This window comes from Contarinia nasturtii, unplaced genomic scaffold (genome assembly GCF_009176525.2).
Source record: "Contarinia nasturtii isolate CC-2019 unplaced genomic scaffold, AAFC_CNas_1.1 Cnas_scaffold_129, whole genome shotgun sequence".
NCBI classification, from domain to species: Eukaryota; Metazoa; Arthropoda; class Insecta; order Diptera; family Cecidomyiidae; genus Contarinia; species Contarinia nasturtii.
This window is the reverse complement of record NW_022197486.1, coordinates 6,459,820-6,472,717: the sequence shown is the minus strand read 5'-3', so window position 1 is coordinate 6,472,717 and position 12,898 is coordinate 6,459,820. Positions and strand designations below refer to the sequence as shown.

General features: G+C 35.2%; 1 protein-coding gene across 2 annotated transcripts in view; it reads right to left on the bottom strand.

The window, feature by feature from the left end:
- Positions 1-1,839: 1,839 nt before the first annotated feature.
- The window catches only part of LOC116350002 (fat-like cadherin-related tumor suppressor homolog), a 142,321-nt gene continuing 131,262 nt past the window's right edge, over positions 1,840-12,898 (bottom strand). For both annotated transcript variants that reach the window (XM_031781713.1, XM_031781720.1), the window contains 11 exons: positions 11,915-12,315; positions 11,117-11,425; positions 8,321-9,674; positions 7,741-8,174; positions 4,702-7,632; positions 3,975-4,629; positions 3,516-3,902; positions 3,213-3,395; positions 2,974-3,144; positions 2,795-2,893; positions 1,840-2,722 (listed from right to left, as the gene is read on the bottom strand). In XM_031781713.1, the coding sequence (XP_031637573.1) occupies positions 2,547-2,722; positions 2,795-2,893; positions 2,974-3,144; positions 3,213-3,395; positions 3,516-3,902; positions 3,975-4,629; positions 4,702-7,632; positions 7,741-8,174; positions 8,321-9,674; positions 11,117-11,425; positions 11,915-12,315 (7,100 nt within the window). In that variant the 3' untranslated portion in view covers positions 1,840-2,546. The remainder of the gene's footprint in view (positions 2,723-2,794; positions 2,894-2,973; positions 3,145-3,212; positions 3,396-3,515; positions 3,903-3,974; positions 4,630-4,701; positions 7,633-7,740; positions 8,175-8,320; positions 9,675-11,116; positions 11,426-11,914; positions 12,316-12,898) is intronic.

Genomic DNA, 12,898 nt, shown 5'->3' with positions numbered 1-12,898 from the left:
AGACTTAAGGTAGATAAATGTACTTACGCTTTTATAAAAAATAAATTTTAAAAAATGAATCATGCAATAGATATCGATTGTTTTAATTTCACAGTTTAGTTTCCGAAGCTCAAAACAGCTGATATACAAACCGAATTCTCCTGAACATTTTTAGAGGCAATGAAGTTTTATTCGATATAATTCTCCTTAGTTTAAGTGAATTTTCTGTTAATTTCTAGGTGCTTTGCATTGAGACACAAATCATTCACTTGTATGGAGTAAATTTCCACCTCCTTGACAAAGAAAAATTAAAAGGCGCATTTATTTGTTTTGTTCTTTTCAAATGATTTTCCATTTGTTGGTTGTTTATTCAATTTATTTGTCTGTTATGGATTCAGTTGTGTGTGTGTTTTATATTAACCAATAAACATTTTAATCATTCCATCAGTAGTAGTATATAACTTTTAAAAATAAATATTTTGTTACTTATTAGATGGATTTTGCAGTTTTAGTGAAATGATAAAAATGAAAACAATTCGATATTTCGATTCGAATACACAAAATTTATTTCACTGCGAATTCGGTTGCACTTAGTCTCTATATTTTTGCTGTTGTTGTTTCGATAATTAGGTTTCTTTTTATTTATCATTTTTTGTATATTATCCGTTTTAAATAATTATGTTCATTTGTTTCACATTTTGACTAACTAATAAGTTACATATCCATACACTTACACACAGGGCTCTGTGTTTCGATATTTTAGTGTTGCTTTTTTCTCATTCTTTCGCTTTCATATAAATATACGTATAAAATATAATTGTAAATTAAATGTTTAAATTTAATTTTTAAAAAAATATTACCAAAAGACAAAAAAAAATGGACGTAGAATAAATCCAAACAAAATTGTTCGTAAAAATGTGTTGTTTGTTTCTTGATGAATGAAAAAATTGAACAAAATAAAAACAAACATTTATAGATCGTTGAACGCATTATGAGTGGACTTATCTTGATTATTAATGTAGATCCTGAGGCGTTCCGCAATCATTGTGAGACCATATATATATATATTTTTCAAATCAATAAACTCAAACTAAACCATATCCCTTTTAATTTTTATACTTCTTGACGTTTATTTTTCGATAGCAACTTCATCTCGTCTCATCAAGTTGCGGTAAATATTACGTTTTCTTTTATTGATTTCATGAATATAAATTGAGATAATCTGCGTGTGCGTTGTGTGTGAGGTTGTGTGTGTATGTGTGCGCGTGTGTGCTTATTGTTTGAATTTCATTAATATGTTTGGCTAAATATAGTATGAAAAAGAAATGGTTACGCGATTTGTGTGAAACAATTTTTGTTGTTTGTTTTTTTCTTCTTTATGTTAAATTGCAAAAAAGATACGCAGTGTGCTATATTTTCATTTGAAAATTGCGAATTTTCTCATTATATTCCAAAAACTAGATGATTTGTGGTTTAAGAATGTATGTAAAGAATGAGGTGTGTAATTTTTTGGGTTGATTTTAAATGCAAGATAATTAAATATAGTTTCTGACCAAGAGTGCAAGGGTTTATTTTTTGAAATTCGCAAATTTTCTTTTTTAGCTTATCACTTTTGGCAGATACGAAAAATTCTTTCAATTTGTATGCTGACGAGAAAAATTCTACGACGGTTTTTACAAATTTATAATTTTTTCATTGTAGATTTTTCGTAAAATGTTGAAATTAAACTCAACGAACCCTTGGATCGCGCCCACTTCAGAAACTATATGAATGAATGAGAAACGAATGAGTATGATGTTTGATGTGAATTTTCATGTGTGATTTGTTTGAAATGTGAATGACACGAACTTATTTTTAATTTTAGATATTTGTTTCTTCTTAATTTGTGATCATTTTTAGATTTAAATTCTTGTAGAACCAACCGAATTTTCATTTTCATCCATTTTCCATTATTTGGGCCAGGCAATTAGTGTCGTGAAAGTATCTATATCGTGTTATTTGCTAATTATTTATAATTTTGCTAAATATTTTGCATTTTTCATCTTCTTCTGTTGTTGTTCACTTTGTATACATAGAAATAGAATATAAAAAACTTAAATCATGGATTGTCATTTAACTAGCTGTTATTTCCAATCATGGTTGTTGTCGGTTATTTTCATTTCTTTCATTTGGTCATTATTTTCCTAATGTTTTCATCTCTTTTACATACATATTCGATTCGAGTGTGTCACAAAATTAGAAAAAAAAAATTGATTCTTAAACTTAAATATTGTTTGTTCATATTTTACAAGAGGATTTTTCCTTTTTCGAAAAATGAATACACATTTTCCCGGTGTTTTTCTTTTCTTTGAGGGATCGTTCGAATTTTTCGCGGATCGTTGGTGAATTAAGAGAAATGAAATTCATTTCGAATCGACTACTTATATATTATGAATTCGACTTTTTATAATATATATTTTTTTCTAATGGTTTGCAGCTAGTTATCACGAGTATTTTGGCTACTCTTCGAATGGCATTGCCTGTGATAGCACGTTGATAAGTGTTCAGATTGTTCTATACGATCATAATCAGACTTGTGTAGTTTGTATATTATTGGCCCATTTGACACTCTTTCCACCGGATGATCCCGACGATGATGATGCAGTTGTTGTATTTGACGTATTTAAATCATCCTTAAAATTTGATTTCATTGTCGATGTCTTGGCGCTTTTACGATGTTGACGAAGCAATGAACTATTTTCATCTGAAAGATAACACCCAAAATAAGTACATTTCAATAAGAGAATGAAAGAAATCGTTGTTTTGATGATCGTACCTGCGTTACTAATTATGAAATCAATGTCACTGGGTTCGCGTCTGTTTCGAGGAAATCCATATGCTGGAATATCTTGATCGTCATCATCATCCTCTTCATCTGCAAATATGTCATTTTCAATTATTTTAAAACACCAAAACAATAAGGTATGATTCTCTCATAGTTCCGAAATAATTCACCTTCTTCTTCAATGTGATCATCATCAAGCTCTTCTTCTGATTCGAATGCATTCGAACCGCCTGAATTTCGATTCTCTCCATTGGCATTTAAAGGTGTCGTTTCACCATCTGTTTCTGACTGAACGTTGTATTTCGGCAAATAGCTATTCGGATGTTTCAAGTAACTCTCAGCTATAAAATAAAGAAACATTTTTTTTAAATGAAAAGTCATGTGAATTTGGATTTCGTGTGATATTTACCAGCTGCAAAACGATAATCATCACTACTGCTATCTAATGGATTTAATGTTGGAATTGATGAATTTATGGTGAATGCGATTGATGCTCGATCTCCACTCTCGAATTCAGAATCATTGAATTCGGTGTCGATTTCATCTTCTTCGGTAACATTTGCCTGACATCGCTGTTGATCAGCAATGGCTCCTGAAAAATCATCAATTATTGATTTGATACAGATTGGATTACAAACTACTTTGTCTTCATATCAATAATACATAGGGTAAGATTACACTACTAACACCACTGACATAGTTGTTCACTTACTTTGTGATTGATAGACTTGTTTGCATTGTGATTCATTGCTTTCGTTACTATGAAAACTAGATGAATCTGGCACTTCACTTCCGGGCACTTCTGTAATATTTGGCAGAGGATTATGGCTTCGTCTCACCCAATCCGAACAGTCCCAATGATATGCTTCGCCATGATGTTCACTGTTCGAATCTTCTAGATTACCGACTCCGGGGCCACTATTTGATATCGTTGAGCATGCTGCCGCTGTCGACCCCGGTGTCGACGGTTGGTATTGCATCGATGGATTCGGCAATGGTACATTCAATAAGCGTCCCTGCAAAACGCCACTCGATTTCAATGTGGCACATCGATGTTCCGATCCAGCCGTGCTACTGATTGGACTGGCTCGTTTGAGATCTGAAAGAAAAGCAAATCCGATTGAAATGATTTGAATGAAAACAAAAAAAAAAAGAATAAAAATAATGTTACCGTTATTGATTTTATTGTCAGTGAATGATTGGAGTTGCAGATAATCAGACCAAGTTTGTTTTGGATCTGTATCGCTTGCCGAATGTCCATTTAAGTTGACTTGTTGATTGATACGTGTCGGTTTTCGATATTCGGGTGGTACATTTTCGAGTTCATCACCGGCCGATCCATAACTACGTAACGTATCCAAATTATTCACAAATACGTTATTGCATGCATATGGTGCGTTTGCTTCGTTGCCACTGGTGAATGATGTGGGCCGTTGTTCGTTTCGTTGACTGATTTCAATGTTGCTCATCTTTGAATTACGCTTAAATTCACCATTGTCACGTGTTACACCGACCAATATTGCATTCTCTTTGCGCGTATCATTGTTGATGTTATTTGTATGCGGTCGAGATGGACGTCGTTTACACAGACGACACGATAAAAATACAACTAGTACAAAAAATATCACAGATAAACCAGATATGACGCCAATGATTTGTTCAATCGAAATATTTTTTAATTGGGTTGTTATCGAATTGGAGTATAATGGATCACCACAACTGGCACCGGTCAAATCCGGTGGACAGATGCAACGAAAACTGCCCGCTTCATTTATACAGGTAGCACCACTGCCGCACGGCATCTTTTCACATTCATCAACATCAATCTGGAAATTCGAATGAAAAATTTTGATTTTATTTTTAATATCAGAAAAAAATATTTGTTTAAATTGTATTACCTCACACGTCGGTCCCATATAGCCGCGACACATGCACAACGGTCCATTGTCACCTTCTTCGCAGACACCACCATTTCGACATGGATTTGGTGAACAGAAACGTCCAAAATCGCAACGTTTGCCACTCATTCGCGGTGGACATTCGCATGTATAGTTTCCCAATAATTCACCTCTACATTTACCACCAAACAAACATGGATTTGATGCACATGGATCAGTGTCGACTGCACAAAATTTGCCAGTGAATCGTGAATGGCAAATACATTCAAAACTATCGCCACCATTGTCTTTGCAGGTACCACCATTCAAACATGGTGCCGTACCACAGACGCCCAATGGTTTTAGCACCACGGATGCATCACAACTGAATTCAATGTTGGCAGTACGTTTTAGAATCGCAATTGAATTGCTTGTACCGGCATTGTGAATGGTCAATGGAATGCGTGACAAATTAATATCGTCCATGCAACCAATAAATCCATGTTGAACATCTTCGAAACCCAAAACGCTTGGATGCTGTTTAACTTCAGCACCCAAATACATGTCGCTCGATTGTAAATTCAATACACCATTAACGCCCGGTGCATTACCTTGTGCAACATGTTTACCATCGACAACTAATCGTCCACTATTTCCTTCACGCTCCAGACGTATATCATGCCATTGACCATCTGATACATAAATACTGGTCACCGTGATCAAACCTTCGCCCGAACCCAAATCAAAACGATATTGAACGACACCATTTTGAATTTCCAAAATTGAAAAATCAATTTTTCCAGCTGCAAACATTAAATTACCGGTCGGTTGAACGGTTCGTATGCGCAACGAAAATACCAAATGCTCTTCAAGTGCTTTTTTCGTTGCCGTTTTTTCCATTCGATATTGAATATAACTTTTGCCATTGAACGTAATCGGATTCTTTGGAACGTAGCAACTGTCATCGGTGCATTTGATAATATCCTTATCGCAATTTGGACCGCCAAATCCTTTCGGGCATATGCAATAATAACCTTGCGGCGATAAGTCTGGCACACATGTTTTGAAACTTGGACATGGATTACTTGCACAATCATTTACCGAATTTTCACATTTTTCACCGCCGTAGCCAATGTCACATCGACAACGTGTTGTATGTTCAAAATGAGCCGATACAAAACTACTCACATCCGATGACACCGTATTGATTTTTGTCGAATCCAATTGCATTCGATCTTCACATTTACCATGATCACAATATCTCGTTGAGCATTTCGATTGAACAATTTCGTCCACCGATAATTCGGTCAATTTTTCAATTTCGCTAATTTTTCCATCCAAAAATGTTCGAATCTCATCCGAACTGTAATATGTCGTTGAAGTTGGATTTAATTGATGTTTTCGCACAGCAAATAATACATCTAAATCATGTTGTAATTGTCGTTTATTTCGTGGATCATTCATTTTCGTTGATTCATTCAAAACCATTGAAATGTTTTGCAAATCGCGACTGTATCGATGATGAGCGATTACATTTGAATCATCGGATATTTGTACAGCAATTATTATAACGTCTTTCAATCGTGATCCAATTGCATTTCGAATCGAACGAATGAATGTTTTGCGATGGCTGAGAACAAATTGTTCGGGTGTTACTTCGGTGAAACGTATCAATACGGAATTTTCAAGCATTTCATCGGTGACTAAATCCACTGATATTTTAATAATGGTATATACAGTGAATTTACCATCGGTAACTGTGACATTCACACGATAATCACCAACATCCAATTTTGGTAGTGCGTAAAGTGTGCCATTCGTTTTCGAAATGTTAAATAAACTCTTTGGCGTGTATAGAACACCCGATGTTTGTGTTAAATCATATGTTAATGTATCATATTGATCTTGATCACTTGCAAAGATGTTGCCAATTGCACCGCCTTGAAATACATCGCCGAATGCATTGATCGAAATGTCTTGTGGCACAACAACTGGTGGATATTGTGATTCTTCGATCACTTTTACGGTCACCCAAGTGTCTGAATGCAACAATGGTGTTCCATTGTCAAATACACGTACTTGCAATAAATAACTGTCTTTTACTTTGTGATTGAATCGTGTTGCCGTTCTTAGTGTACCATCTTGTTGTACAACGAATGCGGCATCCTTTGTAATTATATCAAATGTGAATGGTTCAGCATTTGGTGGTGCATCCGCATCGGTCACTTCGAATCGCAATAGATTATGTCCAATTTGTTTGTCTTCTTGCACGAATGCCGTGTAATTGGGTTGCGTAAACAATGGTGGATTGTCATTTGCATCCGAAATTTCAATGTTCAACAATGAATAAGATGATAGAGGCGGTACACCGTTGTCTAATGCTTCAACTTCAAGAACATAACTTGATATTGATTCGCGATCTAATGCGGCTGCCACTGATACGTAACCGGTATTCTTTTCAATGCTAAATTGTTGTAAACGATCACCACGTACGATGCTATAGCTGATATGACTATTTTCACCCGAATCCAAATCGTTTGCCTGAACCTGTAGAATTTTATCACCAACCATTGAATCTTCACGAATTCGTGCATTGTATGATGTTTGTGTGAATTGTGGCCGATTGTCATTGCTATCGATTACCGAAATGTTTAACGTTGCCAAATTACTTAATGGTGGTTCACCCAAATCAACCGCTTGAATTGTTACGAAGTAGTCTTTGACACGTTCATAATCCAATGTATCAGCGACAAAAATAACGCCAGTTTCATTATTTATTTGGAATTTTCGTTGCTCGTTGCCACCAATAAAGGCATATTTTACAACGGCATTTAGGCCGGTATCTTTTGATGTGGCCAATACACGAATCACTTCCGAACCGATTGGACTGTCTTCCGTTATGCTTGCCGCATAATATTTTGATGTGAATTCAGGTGGATTGTCATTGATATCCTGTGAATGAAAATGAAAGAAATCAACCTTTATTTTTCATATTCTCGACAAAACAAAGAAGTAAAACAGAAGAATAAAAGAAGCAAATTGAATTTCGAAATTCATTACCTGAACGTTAACAATGACATAAGCCATTGATGACAGTTTTGGATTGCCATGGTCAAACGCTTGCACTGTAAGATTGTACATTTCCTTTTCTTCGCGATCCAATGGTTTGGCCAACGTAACAATACCGCTATCGGGAATAATTTTAAAGTGTTCCTTATGCGAATCGATGAATGTGTAATTAATCTTTCGATTAATGCCAATATCTGCATCGGTTGCATGCATTTTCGTTACTAATGTGCCGATCTCTGCATCTTCGGGCAGTGAAACTGTATAGACGGGCAGTGAAAATACTGGTGCATTATCATTTAGATCGGATACAATAATTTCAATTTGTGACGAACACTCCCATGACCGATAGTGATCTTGAACATGAGCGATAAGATGATAACGTGATTGACTCTCTCGATCCAATTGTCGGGCTGTTCGCAAATGACCTAAATTTCATACGAAAAAAATGAATTCCAATTTAAAAAAAATGGTGAAAAATGAAAAAGTAAAGCACATTTTAAATTCAAAAGTATTTTCACCACTTGAAACTTAGAAAGAAAAGCTTTCAAATTAGCGAATACAATTTCCATACCTGAGCTTTCATCCAAGATAAAATCGTCGTCTCCATCACCGGTTAAATAAAATCGAAGCTTTGCATTTTCCGCTTCATCTGCATCGGTAGCTAATACCGACAGTACAAAGCTTCCAACGTGTGCACCTTCACTAAGCGTTTCTTCATAACGATATTTCAAACAATACGGTGGATTATCGTTTGCATCAAGCACTTCAATCGTAACATTTGTATGTGTTGTAAATGTTCCGTCCGTTGCTATAATGTCTAGCGTATAGTTTGGTATTGTTTCACGATCCAATTCTTTGGCCACATACAATTCGCCGGTGTTTCTAATTTGAAAAACCGATTGTGATTGTGAATCACTCGACAAAATATAAAATTCGACGGGTGTTTCGATTTTATCGCGATCCGTTGTGGACAATTGCAATAAAACGGTGCCGGGCAATGCATCTTCACTAACTTTCGTCGAATAGCTGCTATTTTTAAATGTTGGCGGACAATCGTTATAATCTTTTATTTTAATGGTTACCATTGTTTCACCGTTACGTTTTGGTTGTCCATTGTCACTGGCAATCACACGAAAATTATACTCATCAACTTGTTCACGATCCAATAAGACAAGCGTTGTAATCGCACCGGTATGCACATCAATATCAAATATATTCAATATATCACCGGCATTACTATCAAATGCATAACGAATGTCACCATTTGAACCGGTGTCTGCGTCTCGTGCCATCACCTTCATAATCATTGAACCTTTTTCAATGTTTTCGGCCAAATTCAAATAGTATCGGCTACTCTCAAATATCGGTCCATTATCGTTTTCATCTTGAACATGCAATAGAATTTCACAGAATGCCGTGAGCGATGGACTTGAATCACTTTCTGCATAAATGCCAATATAATGTGTATCTTTTAATTCGCGATCCAATGTTTTGGCCAAACTCAATTCACCGTCATCCGTTATTGTAAATTGTGGTGCATCCAAATTCATTTCCGATGCAATTCGATATTTGGCAGTAACATTTGTGGTGGTTAGTTTGAGTCGAGTTATCACCGTTCCGGGTGCTGAATTTTCTGGAATAAATAGGACACGTTCTCGTTTTTCAAAATTTGGTGCCACATCTGATTGTGACATAATGTAAACGTCGACCGCAACATCAGCATGCAACGATGGTGATCCGCCATCGTGAGCTCGTACAAAAAATTGAAACATTTGATTCTCCAATCGATCGGCCGATTTGCTCAAATACATTGCACCCGTATCTTCGTCAATGCTAAATAAATCTTTGACACCCGTATTCTGTGTATCGTAAATGCTGTATTTTATGACTGAATTTTGATTTTCATCAGCATCAAATGCTTTTATCTGCTCCATTTACGGGGAAAATTCAAATTTCACCAAAAAAAAATACCGTATTCAAGGGTATACATCGCATTTTTGATGGTTATTTTGAATCGGTTACACACAACAGCAGACGCAGCATAATAAATTAGAGATATGGGATGGTATACATACGACACAGATGCAAAGAAATTGAAATAGAAAGAGAAAAGAATAAAAAATTAGAATCGAAAGTAATGTATTAGTCAAATTGGATTTGATTTTCAAAATCATTCGAATGTTCGGTGAAATTATCTTTGCGATTTCTGCTCGTCGTCTATCCGCATTCTATTACTCGTATATATATATATAAATTTTTATGGATTATGTTGATTTGTACGCACATCAAAAATCAAAACAAAAACAGCGGCAAACGAAGGAGAGCCGACCAATGCCAATATGAATTGAAAAAGGGAATCGGCAATAAAAAAGAAGAAGAAATTGTAACATAAACATACATTCCCAACCGAATTGGTTATGTATTCGGTTGCAATATTTTTGATGGATTCCCTGATTGATGCACGACACAATGCGTTAAAGACGAAATTGGGAAGTGAAAACGCAAAAAGTTTTTCCACCGACACTCGTTTTATCATTCTCACACGCTCTATCGTTTTCGTATTGTGCACGGTGTGTGAGGTGGGTGAATTTAGTGTTGCAATTTAGGAAATTGTATCTATTCGACTCTGGCACCTCGTCTATATTTACTCTGGGGAGATTTACATTAGAGTGGCCATAAAATTTGTTGCCAATGTCGATTTTATGATGGCATATATAGCATCTGCTAAAGAGCAACGATTTCATGAACCAATTGGTCGGCCATGATTTGAATGAGATGATTTTGATTTGTAAAATAATTGCATCATTACTCAATAACAACCATATACATTGCATTTGATAATATTACAGTCACTTGCAGTTTGGTATGCGGTAACACATAAATGCGCGCACGTGATGTTCCACGTTGATTATTATTGATAAGAGATAAAATTTATCGCTACTCTAACACACAAATATGTAATGCTTAGCATCAACAACACCACTGAATATTTAGCATATAAAATCCTTTTATACTGTCGATCTGATGCGGGGGCCAAGTGGCTGTATCCAGTTCAAGCCTCTCTTTTTTTGCCATTGAATTGATGTGCGAGCATTGTATTCTATTTAAAGTTTACACTTTCAAAAATACATAAAATAAAAATCCCCATTTAATCCGCAACATGCGTACGTATATGTGAACTCTCACAATACCAATTTTGGTGCCCTGTTATCTATTCACATAAACGCACACGTACACGGATTCCCACACAGGCACACACACAATCGACAATAAAAAGTGACAACGATAGAGTGAGCGAGCACAAAAATCTATACCGAATACAAAACGAAAGAAAAAAAAATGTGTGAAAAATGGAGAAAGCACTTACATTCAAAAAGGTTGCATTCATTGATAAATTTCCATAAATTGATGTTTTATATTCACGCAAATAAAATTGAGGTGTTTTATCATTTTGATCGCCAACTCGGATTTTAACGTTTGCAAAACCCGACCGACCACCACCATCCGTTGCAATGATTGGAACCTCGTACATTTTCTGCTCTTCACGATCAAGTCGAATTTTTGTAACGATTTCCCCTTTTGTTTTATCGATTGAAAAATATTCCTTCATTTCATCGGAAAAAATGTCATATGTTAACATGCCGTAGTCACCAAAATCCTCATCAATGGCATTCACCTGAAACAAAACAAAATCCAAACGGAAAAAAAATGTAAGCGAATGAAGAACAAACAATATAAGTGTGAGTATGTGCACAGCTGTGAGCAAAACAAAGAAATCGCGACAGAAAAAAAAAGCAAACACACAATGAAATATGTAACAAATGAAAATGGTTTGTTGTTCGGAATATTTCGAAATTGGAATACAAGTTCTATAATCAAATATTCATGAGAGATGCAATGGCAAATGGGTAGTCTCGTTTCCCATTTACCACTTATGCCAAATGAATATTGTTGTTGTTGCTTTTTTTTCTCGTTTAGAAAATGAAAAGCCATTTAAAGGCTTTAACAAGTCAATAATCTAAATCAAATAATTTTTGCCGAGCAAAACGATGAACAAACGATATGGCAACGGTCGACGAACGTTTCTATTGCCCATCGTTATATTTTCATGCTAATCGAAAAGTTGGCAGCAGCAATAGTAGTTGCAAACAATATTATAACTTACCGTTATGACTAGACGGCCGGCCATTTGATTTTCATTAATTTTGACATCGTAGACGAGATGCGGAAACACGGGATTGTGTAAATTTGCGGGCAATATGTTGATTTGTACGCGTATAAAACTCGTATAGACACTGTCCGATACCGATATATTCAGAATGGTTGAATGATTTTCGGCGAAATTTTGCATATTGATCAATGTTATAATGCCGCTAATCGGATCAATTGCATACGTTTGCAACTCATTCCCTTCGGCAATTGAATATATCAAATTATCAGCATCAATATAATCTGGATCGCTGGCCGAAACGATTGTCACAAATTGACCGCGTACCGCATGCTGAGACAGCGAACAACTGTACGATGTTTGCTCGAATTTCGGTGGATTGTCATTCATGTCCATAACTACATATAGATGTGTATTTCGTTGGTTTTTATTTTAATTTTTTTGTTTTTTATTAAAAATTGTTGTTGTTTTCCGTGTTGATTACGATTTTGATTGTTCAATTGCGGCAATGTGATGTTTATTTTGTTGATTATCAGCGTATTAAATTGATTACATTTTGGTGAAATGAAATAAAAAATAAAATAAAAGAAGAGATCGAAATTAGATTAAATAAATTGGTTAATGATAATAAAAAAAGGAATTATTTAGTTTTTGATAGTTCGTTGCTCATCTAATGCAAATATGTTTAGTTTCATTTTTAATTAAATGAATTTCTCTTACCATGGCTGGTATTCATTTGTTCCTATGCACTAATTCATATCAACATTTTGATTTCGAAAATGGAAAATACGGTTACAGCGTGTTTTTTTTTTTGGCATACATATTGGGCAATTAATAAATGAATTCAATTTACATTCTTTTTCAATGCAAATGTAACTCTATCCAACCATTGGTTGGCAACCAAACCTGGCCGGAAAAAAAATACACAAATCTATGTGGTCTATCGTCAAAGTAATTCCATATAGATTGACTGAATCGTAC